Source organism: Oncorhynchus clarkii, chromosome 7, assembly GCF_045791955.1.
Source record: "Oncorhynchus clarkii lewisi isolate Uvic-CL-2024 chromosome 7, UVic_Ocla_1.0, whole genome shotgun sequence".
NCBI lineage: Eukaryota > Metazoa > Chordata > Actinopteri > Salmoniformes > Salmonidae > Oncorhynchus > Oncorhynchus clarkii.
In genome coordinates, this window is record NC_092153.1 from 86,475,298 (window position 1) to 86,496,063 (window position 20,766).

Genomic DNA, 20,766 nt, shown 5'->3' on the forward strand with positions numbered 1-20,766 from the left:
CCAAATCCAGACCTCCATGGGTTGATAAATTTGATTACCATTGATAATTTTTGTGTGATTTTGTTGTCAGCACATTCAACTATGTAAAGAAAAAAGTATTTAATAAGAATATTTTATTCATTCAGATCTAGGATGTGTTATTTTAGTGTTCCCTTTATTCTTTTTGAGCAGTGTATATCAAAACTAAACCGAAACTACACCTAAACTGCATCAAAACTATACCAAAATTAATTTCACCATACTAAGAGTTAGCCTAAGTTGTCAATAATCTGATGAGTGGCAATATGATCAGTCAAATTGTACATTATTTATATATTACCACAAATATTTATTGGCGCAATTACTCCTTTATAATATTTTCTGCACTATTTATCAATCGTTGTTTCTTATGTTCGTTGCCCCTTGTGGCTTGATATGCATCTGATGCTAAATGGGATGCCCGGCAACGTTCTCTAGCGGGTCCTGATAGGCTGAAAGGCCAGGCGGTTCTTGTGTTATAGTAATGTCCTGGTGTGTTCAGTGTGTGAGGGTTTTACAGTAATGTCCTGGTGTGTTCAGTGTGAGGGTTTTACAGTAATGTCCTGGTGTGTTCAGTGTGTGAGGGTTTTACAGTAATGTCCTGGTGTGTTCAGTGTGTGAGGGTTTTACAGTAATGTCCTGGTGTGTTCAGTGTGTGAGGGTTTCACAGTAATGTCCTGGTGTGTTCAGTGTGTGTACAATACCATTGTATTGTATTCCTCAGAAGGCTGACTCATCAGATGAGGAGTCGCTCCACATCGACACAGAGGTCAAGCCGGAGGTGAAAGGTCGTAACTCGAAGGTGAAAAAGAAGACGGGCATCCTGGACCTTCTCCAGGCCAGCAAGGCAGTGGGCGTCGACTACAACGCCAACAGGTACACCATAGGACCAGCACACACACCTTCATAGGACCAGCACACACACCTGTATAGGACCAGCACACACACCTGTATAGGACCAGCACACACACATGTATAGGACCAGCACACACACATGTATAGGACCAGCACACACACCTGTATAGGGAGGCACACACACCTGAATAGGACCAGCACACACACCTGCATAGGACCAGCACACACATCTGCATAGGGAGGCACACACCTGCATAGGACCAGCACACACACCTGCATAGGACCAGAACACACACCTGCATAGGACCAGAACACACACCTGCATAGGACCAGAACACACACCTGCATAGGACCAGCACACACACCTGCATAGGACCAGCACACACACCTGCATAGGACCAGCACACACACCTGCATAGGGAGGCACACACACCTGCATAGGGAGGCACACACACCTGCATAGGACCAGCACACACACCTGCATAGGACCAGCACACACACCTGCATAGGGAGGCACACACACCTGCATAGGACCAGAACACACACCTGCATAGGACCATCACACACACCTGCATAGGACCAGAACACACACCTGCATAGGACCAGCACACACACCTGCATAGGGAGGCACACACACCCGTATAGGACCAGCACACACACCTGTATAGGACCAGAACACACACCTGCATAGGACCAGCACACACACCTGCATAGGGAGGCACACACACCTGTATAGGACCAGCACACACACCTGTATATGACCAGCACACACACCTGTATAGGACCAGAACACACACCTGTATAGGACCAGAACACACACCTGTATAGGACCAGAACACACACCTGTATAGGACCAGCACACACACCTGTATAGGACCACCACACACACCTGTATAGTACCAGCACACACACCTGTATAGGACCAGAACACACACCTGTATAGGACCAGCACACACACCTGTATAGGACCAGCACACACACCTGTATAGGACCAGCACACACACCTGCATAGGACCAGCACACACACATGTATAGGACCAGAACACACACCTGTATAGGGAGGCACACACACCTGTATAGGACCAGCACACACACCCGTATAGGACCAGAACACACACCTGTATAGGACCAGCACACACACCTGTATAGGACCAGCACACACACCTGCGTAGGACCAGCACACACACCTGTATAGGACCAGCACACACACCTGTATAGGACCAGCACACACACCTGCGTAGGACCAGAACACACACCTGTATTGGACCAGCACACACACCTGCGTAGGACCAGCACACACACCTGTATAGGACCAGCAGAACACCTGCATAGGACCAGCACACACACCTGCATAGGGAGGCACACACACCTGTATAGGACCAGCACTCACACCTGTATAGGACCAGCACACACACCTGCATAGGACCAGCACACACACCTGCATAGGACCAGCACACACACCTGTATAGGGAGGCACACACACCTGTATAGGACCAGCACACACACCTGCATAGGGAGGCACACACACCTGTATAGGACCAGCACACACACCTGCATAGGGAGGCATACACACCTGCATTAATATGTTAATGTCCCTCCTAATTAATTTTAATGTCCCTCCTAATTAATATGTTAATGTCCTGCCTAATTAATATGTTAATGTGGCCTTACATTCTCCTGCAAAATGTCTTGATAAACATGGGAATTCATTTTTCCGTCAATGATAGCAAGTTGTCCAGGCCCTGAGGCAGCAAAGCAGCCCCAAACCATGATCCTTCCTCCACCAGACTTTACAGTTGGGATGAGGTTTTGATGTTGGTGTGCTGTGCCTTTTATTCCCCGCACATAGTGTGTGTTCCTCCCAAACAACAACTGTAGTTTCATCTGTCCACAGAATATTTTGCCAGTAGCGCTGTGGAACATCCAGGGGCTCTTTTGCGAAATTCAGAATGCAGCAATGTTTTTTTGGACAGCAGTGGCTTCTTCCGTGGTGTCCTCCCATTAACACCATTCTTGTTTAGTGTTTTACGTATCGTAGACTCATCAACAGAGATGTTAGCAAGTCTTTTGCTGACACTAGGATTCTTCTTAACCTCATTGAGCATTCTGCACTGTGCTCTTGCAGTCATCTTGGCAGGATGGCCACTCCTAGGGAGAGTAGCAACAGTGCTGAACTTTCTCCATTTATAGACAATATGTCTTACCGTGGACTGATGAACATCAAGGCTTTTAGAGATACTTTTGTAACCCTTTCCAGCTTTATTCAAGTCAACAATTCTTAATCTTAGGTCTTCTGAGATCTCTTTTGTTCGAGGCATGGTTCACATCAGGCAATGCTTCATGTGAATAGCAAACTCGGAGAGTGTTTTTTATATTGCAGGGCAGCTCTCCAAATTTGTTTTCACCTTTATTTATTACATTTTTTATCTCACCTTTATTTAACCGGGTAGACCAGATCACCTTTATTTAACCAGGTAGACCAGATCACCTTTATTTAACCAGGTAGACCAGATCACCTTTATTTAACCAGGTAGACCAGATCACCTTTATTTAACCAGGTAGACCAGATCACCTTTATTTAACCAGGTAGACCAGATCACCTTCATTTAACCAGGTAGACCAGATCACCTTCATTTAACCAGGTAGACCAGATCGCCTTTATTTAACCAGGTAGGCCAGTTGAGAACAAGTTCTCATTTACAACTGCGACCTGGCCAAGATAAAGCAAAGCAGGGCGACACAAACAACAACACAGAGTAACACATGGAATAAACAAACATACAGTCAATAACACAATAGAAAAGTCTATATACAGTGAGTGCAAATGGAGTAAGATTAGGGAGGTAAGGCAATAAATGGGCCATAGTGGCAAAATAATTACAATTTAGTATTAACACTGGAATAGATGTGCAGAAGATGATGTGCAAGTACAGATACTGGGGTGCAAAGGAACAAAAACATGTATAACCGTATGGGGATGAGGTAGTTGGGTGGGCTATTTACAGATGGGCTAGGTACAGCTGCAGCGATCAGTAAGCTGCTCTGACAGCTGATGCTTAAAGTTAGAGATCACTTCAGTGATTTTTGCAGTTCGTTCCAGTCATTGGCAGCAGAGAACTGGAAGGAAAGGCGGCCAAAGGAGGTGTTGGCTTTGGGGATGACCAGTGACATATACCTGCTGGAGCGCGTGCTACGGGTGGGTGCTGTTATGGTGACCAGTGAGCTGAGATAAGGTGGGGCTTTACCTAGCAGAGACTTATAGATGACCTGGAGCCAGTGGGTTTGGCGACGAGTATGAAGCGATGGCCAGCCAACGAGAGTGTACAGGTCGCAGTGGTGGGTAGTGTATGGGGCTTTGGTGACAAAACGGATGGCACTGTGATAGACTGCATCCAATTTATTGAGTAGGGTATTGGAGGCTATTTTGTAAATGACATCTCCGAAGTCGAGGATCGGTTGGATTGTCAGTTTTACGAGGGTATGTTTGGCAGCATGAGTGAAGGAGGCTTTGTTGCGAAATAGGAAGCCGATTCTAGATTTAAGTTTGGATTGGTGATGTTTGATATGAGTCTGGAGGAGAGTTTAAAGTCTTACCAGACACCTAGGTATTTGTAGTTGTCCACATATTCTAAGTAAGAAATGTCCAGAGTAGTGATGCTGGACGGGCGGGCAGGTGTGGGCAGTGATTGTTTGAAGACCATGCATTTAGATTTACTTGCAGTTGGAGGCCACGGCAGGAGTGTTGTATAGCATTGAAGCTCATTTGGAGGTTTGTTAACACAGTGTCCAATGGGGCCAGAAGTATACAGAATGGTGTCGTCTGCATAGAGGTGGATCAGAGACTCACCAGCAGCAAGAGCGACATCATTGATGTATAAAGAGAAAAGAGTCGGCCTGGGAATTGAAACCTGTGGCACCCCCATAGAGACTGCCAGAAGTCCGGACAACAGGCCTTCCGATTTGACACACTGAACTCTGTCTGAGAAGTAGTTGGTGAATCAGGCGAGGGAATCATTTTAGAAACCAAGGCCGTTGAGTCTGCCGATAAGAATACGGTGATTAACAGAGTCGAAAGCCTTGGCAAGGTCGATGAAGACGGCTGCACAGTATTGTCTCTTATCGATGGCGGTTATGATATCGTTTAGTACCTTGAGCGAGGTTGAGGTGCACCCGTGACCGGCTCGGAAACCGGATTGCATAGTGGAGAAGGTACGATGGGATTCGAAATGGTCACTGATCTGTTTGTTAACTTGGCTTTTGAGGACATTAGAAAGGCAGGGTAGGATAGATATAGGTCTGTAGCAGTTTGGGTCTAGAGGCAGGGTAGGATGGATATAGGTAGGATAGATATAGGTAGGATAGATATAGGTAGGATGGATATAGGTCTGTAGCAGTTTGGGTCTAGAGTGTATCCCCAATTTGAAGAGGCGAGAAATATGAAAATATCCCACAAAATGTCCCCTAAAATATCGTCTCTATTTATCATATGATTAACTCTGTTGATACTGTCGGTAATCAGGTTTATAACGTGATCCCAGTTCAACGTGAACCACATGACCTTATAAACACACATTAGTCAGACCTGGGTTTCAAATACTTTATCTGTGCCTGGCTTAAACCAATAGAAAAAATCCAACCCCTGACCATCTGGCACTCTAGGCAGACTCTCAAAGTATTTGAACACAGGTCTGATAATAATACCGTCTCGCTATCTCTCTCTCTGTCTCATCTCTCTCGCTCGCTCTCTCTCTTCTCTCTTCTCTCTCGATCTGTCTCTCTCTCCGGCGGGTACACCTTCCAGCAGTGTAATGTGTTATTGTGTTGTGTTATTTCTTATTGACGTACTTACAGTCAGCCACCTGCATCTCCCAGCACACAGGAGGCCATTCAGGGGATGTTGTCTATGGCCAACCTGTCCTCCGGGGCTACCGCAGAGGCTGCAGCCATCTCCTCTGACACCCCTGGAGGAGGAGGTGGTTCCTGGGGCAGGAACCATGCCACCAACACCACGGCTGGACGGAAAGGAGGAACACGAGGAGGAAAAGGAGGAGATGGGAACAGTAAGCGGCCAGCCAAACCCAAGAAAACAAAGAAGAACAGCAGCATCGACAGCATCGAGTTTGATGACGACCATGATCACATGGACGCCTGCTTCAAGGACTCAGACTATGGTAACTAGAGATACATAGAGATACATATTCCACTAGAGATATGATACATGTTCCACTAGAGATACATAGAGATACATGTTCCACTAGCGATATGATACATGTTCCACTAGAGATATGATACATATTCCACTAGAGATATGATACATATTCCACTAGAGATATGATACATGTTCCACTAGAGATATGATACATGTTCTATTAGAGATATGATACATGTTCCACTAGAGATATGATACATGTTCCACTAGAGATATGATACATGTTCCACTAGAGATATGATACATATTCCACTAGAGATATGATAAATGTTCCACTAGAGATATGATACATGTTCCACTAGAGATATGATACATATTCCACTAGAGATATGATAAATGTTCTATTAGAGATATGATACATGTTCCACTAGAGATATGATACATGTTCCACTAGAGATATGATACATGTCCCACTAAAGATATGATACATGTTCCACTAGAGATTTGATACATGTTCCACGAGAGATATGATACATGTTCTATTAGAGATATGATACATGTTCTATTAGAGATATGATACATGTTCCACTAGAGATATGATACATATTCCACTAGAGATATGATACATGTTCCACTAGAGATATGAGACATGTTCCACTAGCGATATGATACATGTTCCACTAGAGATATGATACATGTTCCACTAGAGATATGAGACATGTTCCACTAGAGATATCAGACATGTTCCACTAGCGATACATGTTCCACTAGAGATATGAGACATGTTCCACTAGAGATACATGTTCCACTAGAGATATGAGACATGTTCCACTAGAGATACATGTTCCACTACAGATATGATGCATGTTCTATTAGAGATTTGATACATGTTCCCCTAGAGATATGATACATGTTCCACTAGAGATATGATACATGTTCCACTAGAGATATGTTACATGTTCCACTAGAGATATGATACATGTTCCAGTAGAGATACATAGAGATACATGTTCCACTAGAGATATGATACATGTTCAACTAGAGATATGATACATGTTCCACTAGAGATATGATACATTTTCCACTAGAGATATGATACATGTTCCACTAGAGATATGATACATGTTCCACTAGAGATATGATACATGTTCCACTAGAGATATGATACATGTTCCACTAGAGATATGATACATGTTCCACTAGAGATATGATACATGTTCCACTAGAGATACATGTTCCACTAGAGATATGAGACATGTTCCACTAGAGGTACATGTTCCACTGAGATATGATTTATGTTCTATTAAAGATACATAGAGATACATGTTCCACTAGAGATATGATACATGTTCCACTAGAGATACATAGAGATACATGTTCCACTATAGATATGATACATGTTCCACTAGAGATATGATATGTGTTCCACTAGAGATATGATACATGTTCCACTAGAGATATGAGACATGTTCTATTAGAGATTTGATACATGTTCCACTAGAGATATGATACATGTTCTATTAGAGATATGATACATGTTCCACTAGAGATATGATACATGTTCCACTAGAGATATGAGACATGTTCCACTAGAGATATGAGACATGTTCTATTAGAGATATGATACATGTTCCACTAGAGATATGAGACATGTTCTATTAGAGATATGATACATGTTCTATTAGAGATATGATACATGTTTCACTAGAGATATGATACATGTTCTACTAGAGATATGATACATGTTCCACTAGAGATATGATACATGTTCCTCTAGAGATAGCCATCAGCTTGTGAGATGAACATGTCAGGCCTAGAGACATGTTCTTTAGAGCAGTTCATTAATGTTACTAGTTGAGACAGTGGTTATATGGCCTGTGACTGAAGCTGTGTTTCTAGCTGAGACAGTGGTTATATGGCCTGTGACTGAAGCTGTGTTTCTAGTTGAGACAGTGGTTATATGGCCTGTGACTGAAGCTGTGTTTCTAGCTGAGACAGTGGTTATATGGCCTGTAACTGAAGCTGTGTTTCTAGCTGAGACAGTGGTTATACAGCCTGTGACTGAAGCTGTGTTTCTAGCTGAGACAGTGGTTATATGGCCTGTGACTGAAGCTGTGTTTCTAGCTGAGACAGTGGTTATATGGCCTGTGACTGAAGCTGACTGTGTTTCTAGCTGAGACAGTGGTTATACGGCCTGTGCCTGAAGCTGTGTTTCTAGCTGAGACAGTTGTTATACAGCCTGTAACTGAAGCTGTGTTTCTAGCTGAGACAGTGGTTATACAGCCTGTAATTGAAGCTGTGTTTCTAGCTGAGACAGTTGTTATACAGCCTGTAACTGAAGCTGTGTTTCTAGCTGAGACAGTGGTTATACGGCCTGTATCTGAAGCTGTGTTTCTAGCTGAGACAGTGGTTATACGGCCTATAACTGAAACTGTGTTTCTAGCTGAGACAGTGGTTATACAGCCTGTGACTGAAGCTATGTTTCTAGCTGAGACAGTGGTTATATGGCCTGTGACTGAAGCTGTGTTTCTAGCTGAGACAGTGGTTATATGGCCTGTGACTGAAGCTATGTTTCTAGCTGAGACAGTGGTTATACGGCCTGTGACTGAAGAGTTGTGCGTTTCCTTTACGCTTCCCTCCACTCTGATCTGCCAGCAGGTGTCATTAAAACAGATTGACCTCTGTTGTATTAACATGTGGCTGCCTCAATCTAATTTAAGCCAGGATATTTGAATTAAAAATAGATTACAGAGATATGTGTTTAGGTTTCTCTACCTCCTTTACAAGTTGTGTCTTCCAGAATGGGTTCCCTGTGAGGCCTATCCAACAACAACACCACTGCCCCGTTCAGCCTTTTCATCTCCCATCATCATCACTTAAATCTGTTGTTTTAATTACTTTCAGAATCCCACAACTCTAATTAGTCATTAGTGGCACGAACATTCTCATTCTAGAACCCCCCGAATTCTCATACCACCAGTCCTAGTTCTAGCAAGGCGTTCTGTCAGTTCTCACAGACTTCCCCATCGTCTGTAAACACCTAATTATTTTTTTCTCGATCATTTCATGATCGAAAAGCAAAGTGTGTGCGCTTAACTGTGGTGGTGTTCAAAGAGCTGGGAGGGAGGGAGGGAACAGCTGCTTCACAGCTGTAGAGAGAGAGCAGACATCATCCAGCATGTCAGTGTTAATGCAGGGGAAACCAAATTCTGCAGGAATGCGCATCATCATCATCATCACGTTAGTAATTAGATCGGTTGGCCTCTGCTATGTGACATCATTAGATAGAAACATGGCTCTTTTAGAAAATGGAGAGAAGAAGAGGATGAAAGAGGATGGAAGGAATTGAAGAACCAGTGGAAATCAAATTCACCGAATACAACAGGTGTAGTAGACCTCACAGTGAAATGCTGAATACAACAGGTGTAGTAGACCTCACAGTGAAATGCTGAATACAACAGGTGTAGTAGACCTCACAGTGAAATGCTGAATACAACAGGTGTAGTAGACCTTACAGTGAAATGCTGAATACAACAGGTGTAGTAGACCTTACAGTGAAATGCTGAATACAACAGGTGTAGTAGACCTTACAGTGAAATGCTGAATACAACAGGTGTAGTAGACCTTACAGTGAAATGCTGAATACAACAGGTGTAGTAGACCTTACAGCGAAATGCTGAATACAACAGGTGTAGTAGACCTTACAGTGAAATGCTGAATACAACAGGTGTAGTAGACCTCACAGTGAAATGCTGAATACAACAGGTGTAGTAGACCTCACAGTGAAATGCTGAATACAACAGGTGTAGTAGACCTCAGAGTGAAATGCTGAATACAACAGGTGTAGTAGACCTCACAGTGAAATGCTGAATACAACAGGTGTAGTAGACCTCACAGTGAAATGCTGAATACAACAGGTGTAGTAGACCTTACAGTGAAATGCTGAATACAACAGGTGTAGTAGACCTTACAGCGAAATGCTGAATACAACAGGTGTAGTAGACCTTACAGTGAAATGCTGAATACAACAGGTGTAGTAGACCTCACAGTGAAATGCTGAATACAACAGGTGTAGTAGACCTCACAGTGAAATGCTGAATACAACAGGTGTAGTAGACCTCACAGTGAAATGCTGAATACAACAGGTGTAGTAGACCTCACAGTGAAATGCTGAATACAACAGGTGTAGTAGACCTTACAGTGAAATGCTGAATACAACAGGTGTAGTAGACCTCACAGTGAAATGCTGAATACAACAGGTGTAGTAGACCTTACAGTGAAATGCCGTATACAACAGGTGTAGACCTTAATGTAAAATGATTACTTACAAGCCCTTAACCAACAAAGCAGTTTTATATACAGGGGGTCCGGTACAGAGTCAATGTGGAGACTATATACAGGGGGTACCGGTACAGAGTCAATGTGGAGGCTATATACAGGGGGTACCGGTACAGAGTCAATGTGGAGGCTATATACAGGGGGTACTGGTACAGAGTCAATGTGGAGGCTATATACAGGGGGTACCGGTACAGAGTCAATATGGAGGCTATATACAGGGGGTACCGGTACAGAGTCAATGTGGAGGCTATATACAGGGGGTACTGGTACAGAGTCAATGTGGAGGCTATATACAGGGGGTACCGGTACAGAGTCAATGTGGAGGCTAATAGTCTGGGTAGCCATTTGATTAGATGTTCAGGAGTCTTATGGCTTGGGGGTAGAAGCTGTTTAGAAGCCTCTTGGATGTAGACTTGGCGCTCCGGTACCGCTTGCCTTGCGGTAGCAGAGAGAACAGTCTATGACTAGGGTGGCTGGAGTCTTTAACACTTTTTTGGGCCTTCCTCTGAAGGAAGTTTGGCCCCGGTGATATACTGGGCCGTACACACTACCATCTGTAGTGCCTTGCGGTTGGAGGCTGAGCAGTTTCCATACCAGGCCGTGATGCAACCATGCTCTCGATGATGCAGCTGTAAAACCTTTTGAGGATCTGAGGACCCATGCCAAACCTTTCAGTCTCCTGAGGGGGAACAGGTTTTGTCGTGCCCTCTTCATGAGTGTCTTGGTGAGCTTGGACCATGTTAGTTTGTTGGTGATGTGGACACCAAGGAACTTGAAGCTTTTAGACAGACAGTGTTGAGCTGTGGGTGTATGAGTGCTAACTAACCAGAGGGTGTGTGTTTGTTCCAGTTTACCCATCTCTGGAGTCTGAAGAGGATAACCCTGTCTTCAAATCCAGATCCAAGAAGAGGAAAGGTTCAGACACTCCATACAGCCCCACAGGTACTGTACACCTGTCTCTAATACTGTATAGATGAAAGGTTCAGACACTCTACAGCCCCACAGGTACACTACACCTGTCTCTAATACTGTATAGATGAAAGGTTCAGACACTCTACAGCCCCACAGGTACACTACACCTGTCTCTAATACTGTATAGGTGAAAGGTTCAGACACTCTACAGCCCCACAGGTACACTACACCTGTCTCTAATACTGTATAGATGAAAGGTTCAGACACTCTACAGCCCCACAGGTACACTACACCTGTCTCTAATACTGTATAGGTGAAAGGTTCAGACACTCTATACAAAGTGTCAGTTCCATGTTTCATGAGCTGAAATTAAAGATCCCAGAAATGTCTTGCAAATTTTGTTCACAAATATGTTTATATCCTGAGGAACAGGAGAAGAGCTGTCAGACCTTATGGCATTACTCAATGACATTGACCCCAATCTCAAATTCACTATTGAATGTGACACTCAACGTCATCACCTCGGTATGTAGTTTGAGAAATCAACTGGAAACCTGTTTACAACTCTGTACAGAAAAGAAACGGACAGAAATACTCTATTACAAGGGGGACAGCTTCCACCGTTAAAAAGAGGACGTCCAAGAGGCCCGTTGTTCAGATTGTGTCGTATATGCCACTCCACAGAGGATTATCTAGAAAAACAAAGAGATGCGCAACAGGTTTCTAAGAGGAGGCTACTCTCTATAATGTGTGGATGAAGCTCTTAATGTGGCATTAGGGGAAACAGATGAACTACTACCAAAAAGACCAACTAGGACTAAAGGACAGTCTGAAATGTTCACCACCACATACTTTAACTTGCGCAAAGACGCTGTCAAGGAAACACTGGCCTGTTTTATCATGGGACCAGCAACAAACACTGGCTTGTTTTATCATGGGACCAGCAACAAACACTGGCCTGTTTTATCATGGGACCAGCAACAAACACTGGCCTGTTTTATCATGGGACCAGCAACAAACACTGGCTTGTTTTATCATGGGACCAGCAACAAACACTGGCCTGTTTTATCATGGGACCAGCAACAAACACTGGCTTGTTTTATCATGGGACCAGCAACAAACACTGGCTTGTTTTATCATGGGACCAGCAACAAACACTGGCTTGTTTTATCATGGGACCAGCAACAAACACTGGCCTGTTTTATCATGGGACCAGCAACAAACACTGGCTTGTTTTATCATGGGACCAGCAACAAACACTGGCTTGTTTTATCATGGGACCAGCAACAAACACTGGCTTGTTTTATTATGGGACCAGCAACAAACACTGGCTTGTTTTATCATGGGACCAGCAACAAACACTGGCCTGTTTTATCATGGGACCAGCAACAAACACTGGCTTGTTTTATCATGGGACCAGCAACAAACACTGGCTTGTTTTATCATGGGACCAGCAACAAACACTGGCTTGTTTTATTATGGGACCAGCAACAAACACTGGCTTGTTTTATCATGGGACCAGCAACAAACACTGGCTTGTTTTATCATGGGACCAGCAACAAACACTGGCTTGTTTTATTATGGGACCAGCAACAAACACTGGCTTGTTTTATCATGGGACCAGCAACAAACACTGGCTTGTTTTATCATGGGACCAGCAACAAACACTGGCTTGTTTTATCATGGGACCAGCAACAAACACTGGCTTGTTTTATCATGGGACCAGCAACAAACACTGGCCTGTTTTATCATGGGACCAGCAACAAACACTGGCTTGTTTTATCATGGGACCAGCAACAAACACTGGCCTGTTTTATCATGGGACCAGCAACAAACACTGGCTTGTTTTATCATGGGACCAGCAACAAACACTGGCTTGTTTTATTATGGGACCAGCAACAAACACTGGCTTGTTTTATCATGGGACCAGCAACAAACACTGGCTTGTTTTATCATGGGACCAGCAACAAACACTGGCCTGTTTTATCATGGGACCAGCAACAAACACTGGCTTGTTTTATCATGGGACCAGCAACAAACACTGGCTTGTTTTATCATGGGACCAGCAACAAACACTGGCTTGTTTTATCATGGGACCAGCAACAAACACTGGCCTGTTTTATCATGGGACCAGCAACAAACACTGGCCTGTTTTATCATGGGACCAGCAACAAACACTGGCCTGTTTTATCATGGGACCAGCAACAAACACTGGCTTGTTTTATCATGGGACCAGCAACAAACACTGGCCTGTTTTATCATGGGACCAGCAACAAACACTGGCTTGTTTTATCATGGGACCAGCAACAAACACTGGCTTGTTTTATCATGGGACCAGCAACAAACACTGGCTTGTTTTATCATGGGACCAGCAACAAACACAGGCTTGTTTTATCATGGGACCAGCAACAAACACTGGCTTGTTTTATCATGGGACTCAGTTCTGCCAGCTGAATTTACGAACTCACCAACTGCCAGCCAAAAAGAGCTCTTTTCCGTCCTCGTCCGAATGGTAGCTATAAATGCAGAGGCAGCACACAGTGCAACAATATGATGAAGTGTGAATATTTCTGCCACCCACACACAGGAAAACAGTTCCTAATAAATGACATTATTACGTGTTCCACCACCCATGTTATCTACATGATTAAATGTCCATGTGGGCTGTGTTATGTAGGTAAAACATCTCGTTCTCTCAAACAGAGAACTAGTGAACATAAAAGTTAAATCAGGGGAAACGACAGGGATTATCCAGTCGCAGTACATTTTAATGACCTAAAACATTACATTTCTACCTTTTTAGATTTTGTGGCAGAGAGAAAGTAAAGATATCAGACAGAGGAGGTGATATTAATAGTATTCTGAGTTAAAGGGAATGTTTTGGGGATTTTCACACTCCCGACATTATTTCCTGAAGGTCTTAATGATGAAATGCCCATGTATGTTATGTTGTAAATGTGAACATGAAATAATGCCACCACTTCAGCCTGCTCTTGAGTTTTTTTTCCTGCACTGTACCCAATGATTTATGAAAACGTATTTGATAGGTCGATGTCCTCATTGTGGTTTTACAGACTTGTTTAATACGTTTTATGTACACACATTATTTGAGAATGTATGAAATGCACATTGTTAAATTTGGTAACACTTGCCTTGGATTCCCTCAACTCCAACCCCATTAGATTCATTGAACGGAAATTATAAACACTCACAAAAGCTCTGACGAAGGCCTTGAGGCCGACACGTAAAGGTTATAAAAGAGCAGTGATACTATCCAGAGTAGTGATACTATCTAGAGCAGTGATACTATCCAGAGTAGTGATACTATCCAGAGTAGTGATACTATCTAGAGCAGTGATACTATCCAGAGTAGTGATACTATCCAGAGTAGTGATACTATCCAGAGTAGTGATACTATCCAGAGTAGTGATACTATCTAGAGCAGTGATACTATCCAGAGTAGTGATACTATCCAGAGTAGTGATACTATCCAGAGCAGTGATACTATCCAGAGCAGTGATACTATCCAGAGTAGTGATACTATCCAGAGTAGTGATACTATCCAGAGTAGTGATACTAGTAGTGATACTATCCAGAGCAGTGATACTATCCAGAGTAGTGATACTATCTAGAGTAGTGATACTATCCAGAGTAGTGATACTATCCAGAGTAGTGATACTATCCAGAGTAGTGATACAATCCAGAGTAGTGATACTAGCAGTGATACTATCTAGAGCAGTGATACTAGTCAGAGTAGTGATACTATCCAGAGCAGTGATACTATCCAGAGCAGTGATACTATCCAGAGTAGTGATACTATCCAGAGTAGTGATACTATCTAGAGCAGTGATACTATCCAGAGTAGTGATACTATCTAGAGTAGTGATACTATCCAGAGCAGTGATACTATCTAGAGTAGTGATACTATCTAGAGTAGTGATACTATCCAGAGTAGTGATACTATCCAGAGCAGTGATACTATCCAGAGCAGTGATACTATCCAGAGTAGTGATACTATCTAGAGTAGTGATACTATCCAGAGCAGTGATACTATCTAGAGTAGTGATACTATCTAGAGTAGTGATACTATCCAGAGCAGTGATACTATCCAGAGCAGTGATACTATCTAGAGTAGTGATACTATCCAGAGCAGTGATACTATCCAGAGCAGTGATACTATCCAGAGTAGTGATACTATCTAGAGTAGTGATACTATCCAGAGCAGTGATACTATCTAGAGTAGTGATACTATCTAGAGTAGTGATACTATCCAGAGCAGTGATACTATCTAGAGTAGTGATACTATCCAGAGCAGTGAAACTATCCAGAGTAGTTATACTATCCAGAGTAGTGATACTATCCAGAGTAGTGAAACTATCCAGAGTAATGAAACTATCCAGAGTAGTGAAACTATCCAGAGTAGTGATACTATCCAGAGTAGTGATACTATCCAGAGTAGTGATACTATCCAGAGTAGTCAAACTATCCAGAGTAGTGATACTATCCAGAGTAGTGATACTATCCAGAGTAGTGAAACTATCCAGAGTAGTGATACTATCCAGAGTAGTGATACTAGCAGTGATACTATCAAGAGTAGTGATACTATCCAGAGTAGTGATACTAGTCAGAGTAGTGATACTAGTCAGAGCAGTGATACTATCAAGAGCAGTGACACTATCCAGAGTAGTGATACTATCCAGAGTAGTGATACTATCCAGAGTAGTGATACTATCCAGAGTAGTGATACTAGTAGTGATAATATCAAGAGTAGTGATACTATCCAGAGTAGTGATACTATCTAGAGTAGTGATACTATCCAGAGTAGTGATACTATCCAGAGTAGTGATACTAGTAGTGATACTATCCAGAGCAGTGATACTATCCAGAGTAGTGATACTATCTAGAGTAGTGATACTATCCAGAGTAGTGATACTATCCAGAGTAGTGATACTATCCAGAGTAGTGATACTATCCAGAGTAGTGATACTATCCAGAGTAGTGATACTAGTCAGAGTAGTGATACTAGTCAGAGTGGTGATACTATCCAGAGTAGTGATACTAGTCAGAGCAGTGATACTATCAAGAGCAGTGATACTATCCAGAGTAGTGATACTATCCAGAGTAGTGATACTATCCAGAGTAGTGATACTATCCAGAGTAGTGATACTATCCAGAGCAGTGATACTAGTAGTGATACTAGTCAGAGTAGTGATACTAGTCAGAGTGGTGATACTATCCAGAGTAGTGATACTAGTCAGAGCAGTGATACTATCAAGAGCAGTGATACTATCCAGAGTAGTGATACTATCCAGAGTAGTGATACTATCCAGTGTAGTGATACTATCCAGAGCAGTGATACTAGTCAGAGCAGTGATACTATGCAGAGCAGTGATACTATCCAGAGTAGTGATACTATCCAGAGTAGTGATACTAGTAGTGATACTATCAAGAGTAGTGATACTATCCAGAGTAGTGATTCTAGCAGTGATACTATCCAGAGTAGTGAAACTATCCAGGGTAGTGATACTATCCAGTGTAGTGATACTATCCAGAGTAGTGATATTATCCAGAGTAGTGATACTATCAAGAGCAGTGATACTATCGGGAGCAGTGATACTAACCAAAGTAGTGATACTATCCAGAGTAGTGATACTATCCAGAGCAGTGATACTATCCAGAGCAGTGATACTATCCAGAGTAGTGATAATAGCAGTGATACTATCCAGAGTAGTGATACTATCCAGTATAGTGATACTAGCAGTGATACTATCAAGAGCAGTGATACTATCCAGAGTAGTGATACTATGCAGAGCAGTGATACCAGCAGTGATACCATCCAGAGCAGTGATACTATCAAGAGCAGTGATACTATCAAGAGCAGTGATACTAGCAGTGATACTGTCCAGAGCAGTGATACTATCTAGAGTAGTGATACTATCAAGAGCAGTGATACTATCAAGAGCAGTGATACTAGCAGTGATACTATCCAGAGCAGTGATACTATCCAGAGCAGTGATACTATCAAGAGCAGTGATACTAGCAGTGATACTGTCCAGAGCAGTGATACTATCTAGAGCAGTGATACTATCCAGAGCAGTGGTACTATCCAGAGCAGTGATACTAGCAGTGATACTATCCAGAGCAGTGATACTATCAAGAGCAGTGATACTAGCAGTGATACTGTCCAGAGCAGTGATACTATCTAGAGCAGTGATACTATCAAGAGCAGTGATACTATCAAGAGCAGTGATACTAGCAGTGATACTATCCAGAGCAGTGATACTATCAAGAGCAGTGATACTAGCAGTGATACTGTCCAGAGCAGTGATACTATCTAGAGTAGTGATACTATCAAGAGCAGTGATACTATCAAGAGCAGTGATACTAGCAGTGATACTATCAAGAGCAGTGATACTATCCAGAGCAGTGATACTGTCCAGAGCAGTGATACTAGCAGTGATACTGTCCAGAGCAGTGATACTATCTAGAGCAGTGATACTATCAAGAGCAGTGATACTAGCAGTGATACTATCCAGAGCAGTGATACTATCAAGAGCAGTGATACTAGCAGTGATACTGTCCAGAGCAGTGATACTATCTAGAGTAGTGATACTATCAAGAGCAGTGATACTATCAAGAGCAGTGATACTAGCAGTGATACTATCCAGAGCAGTGATACTATCAAGAGCAGTGATACTATCCAGAGCAGTGATACTATCCAGAGCAGTGATACTATCCAGACTAGTGATACTATCCAGACTAGTGATACTATCTAGAGTAGTGATACTATCAGAGTAGTGATACTAGTAGTGATACTATCCAGAGCAGTGATACTATCCAGAGCAGTGATACTATCCAAAGTAGTGATACTATCCAGAGTAGTGATACTATCCAGAGTAGTGATACTATCAGAGTAGTGATACTAGTAGTGATACTATCCAGAGCAGTGATACTATCCAGAGCAGTGATACTATGCAGAGCAGTGATACTATCCAGAGTAGTGATACTATCCAGAGTAGTGATACTAGTCAGAGTAGTGATACTAGTCAGAATAGTGATACTATCCAGAGTAGTGATACTAGTCAGAGCAGTGATACTATCAAGAGCAGTGATACTATCCAGAGTAGTGATACTATCCAGAGTAGTGATACTATCCAGAGTAGTGATACTATCCAGAGTAGTGATACTATCCAGAGTAGTGATACTATCCAGAGTAGTGATACTATCCAGAGTAGTGATACTATCCAGAGCAGTGATACTATCCAGAGTAGTGATACTATCCAGAGTAGTGATACTATCCAGAGTAGTGATACTATCCAGAGTAGTGATACTAGTCAGAGTAGTGATACTATCCAGAGTAGTGATACTAGTCAGAGCAGTGATACTATGCAGAGCAGTGATACTATCCAGAGTAGTGATACTATCCAGAGTAGTGATACTAGTAGTGATACTATCAAGAGTAGTGATACTATCCAGAGTAGTGATTCTAGCAGTGATACTATCCAGAGTAGTGAAACTATCCAGGGTAGTGATACTATCCAGAGTAGTGATACTATCCAGAGTAGTGATACTAGCCAGGGCAGTGATACTAGCAGTGATACTATCCAGAGCAGTGATACTATCCAGAGTAGTGATACTATCCTGAGTAGTGATACTAGCCAGGGCAGTGATACTAGCAGTGATACTTTCCAGAGCAGTGATACTATCAGAGCAGTGATACTATCCAGAGTAGTGATACTATGCAGAGCAGTGATACCAGCAGTGATACCATCCAGAGCAGTGATACTATCAAGAGCAGTGATACTAGCAGTGATACTGTCCAGAGCAGTGATACTATCCAGAGCAGTGATACTAGCAGTGATACTTTCCAGAGCAGTGATACTATCAGAGCAGTGGTACTATCCAGAGCAGGGATACTATCCAGAGCAGTGATACTATCAAGAGCAGTGATACTAGCAGTGATACTATCCAGAGCAGTGATACTATCCAGAGCAGTGATACTATCAAGAGCAGTGATACTATCCAGAGCAGTGATACTATCCAGACTAGTGATACTATCCAGACTAGTGATACTATCCAGACTAGTGATACTATCTAGAGTAGTGATACTATCAGAGTAGTGATACTAGTAGTGATACTATCCAGAGCAGTGATACTATCCAGAGCAGTGATACTATCCAGAGTAGTGATACTATCCAGAGTAGTGATACTATCCAGAGTAGTGATACTAGTAGTGATACTATCAAGAGTAGTGATACTATCCAGAGTAGTGATTCTAGCAGTGATACTATCCAGAGTAGTGAAACTATCCAGGGTAGTGATACTATCCAGAGTAGTGATACTATCCAGAGTAGTGATACTATCCAGAGTAGTGATACTATCCAGAGTAGTGATACTATCAAGAGCAGTGATACTATCGGGAGCAGTGATACTAACCAAAGTAGTGATACTATCCAGAGTAGTGATACTATCCAGAGTAGTTATTCTATCCAGAGCAGTGATACTATCCAGAGCAGTGATACTATCCAGAGTAGTGATAATAGCAGTGATACTATCCAGAGAAGTGATACTATCCAGTATAGTGATACTAGCAGTGATACTATCCAGAGCAGTGATACTATCCAGAGTAGTGATACTATCCAGAGTAGTGATACTATCCAGAGTAGTGATACTAGTCAGAGTAGTGATACTAGTCAGAGTAGTGATACTAGTCAGAGTAGTGATACTATCCAGAGTAGTGATACTAGTCAGAGTAGTGATACTAGTCAGAGCAGTGATACTATCAAGAGCAGTGATACTATCCAGAGTAGTGATACTATCCAGAGTAGTGATACTATCCAGAGTAGTGATACTATCCAGAGCCGTGATACTAGTAGTGATACTATCCAGAGCAGTGATACTAGTCAGAGCAGTGATACTATGCAGAGCAGTGATACTATCCAGAGTAGTGATACTATCCAGAGTAGTGATACTAGTAGTGATACTATCAAGAGTAGTGATAATATCCAGAGTAGTGATTCTAGCAGTGATACTATCCAGAGTAGTGAAACTATCCAGGGTAGTGATACTAACCAAAGTAGTGATACTATCCAGAGTAGTGATACTATCCAGAGCAGAGATACTATCCAGAGCAGTGATACTATCCAGAGTAGTGATAATAGCAGTGATACTATCCAGAGTAGTGATACTATCCAGTATAGTGATACTAGCAGTGATACTATCCAGAGCAGTGATACTATCCAGAGTAGTGATACTATCCAGAGTAGTGATACTAGCCAGGGCAGTGATACTAGCAGTGATACTATCCAGAGCAGTGATACTATCCAGAGTAGTGATACTATCCTGAGTAGTGATACTAGCCAGGGCAGTGATACTAGCAGTGATACTTTCCAGAGCAGTTATACTATCAGAGCAGTGATACTATCCAGAGTAGTGATACTATGCAGAGCAGTGATACCAGCAGTGATACTATCCAGAGCAGTGATACCATCCAG

At 42.5% G+C, this 20,766-nt stretch overlaps 1 protein-coding gene across 1 annotated transcript in view; it reads left to right on the plus strand.

The window, feature by feature from the left end:
* The window catches only part of LOC139413951 (PHD finger protein 2), a 168,702-nt gene that overhangs the window by 87,987 nt on the left and 59,949 nt on the right, over positions 1-20,766 (plus strand). The window contains exons 17-19 of the mRNA XM_071161841.1: positions 743-894; positions 5,725-6,044; positions 11,210-11,302. Of these exons, the coding sequence (XP_071017942.1) occupies positions 743-894; positions 5,725-6,044; positions 11,210-11,302 (565 nt within the window). The remainder of the gene's footprint in view (positions 1-742; positions 895-5,724; positions 6,045-11,209; positions 11,303-20,766) is intronic.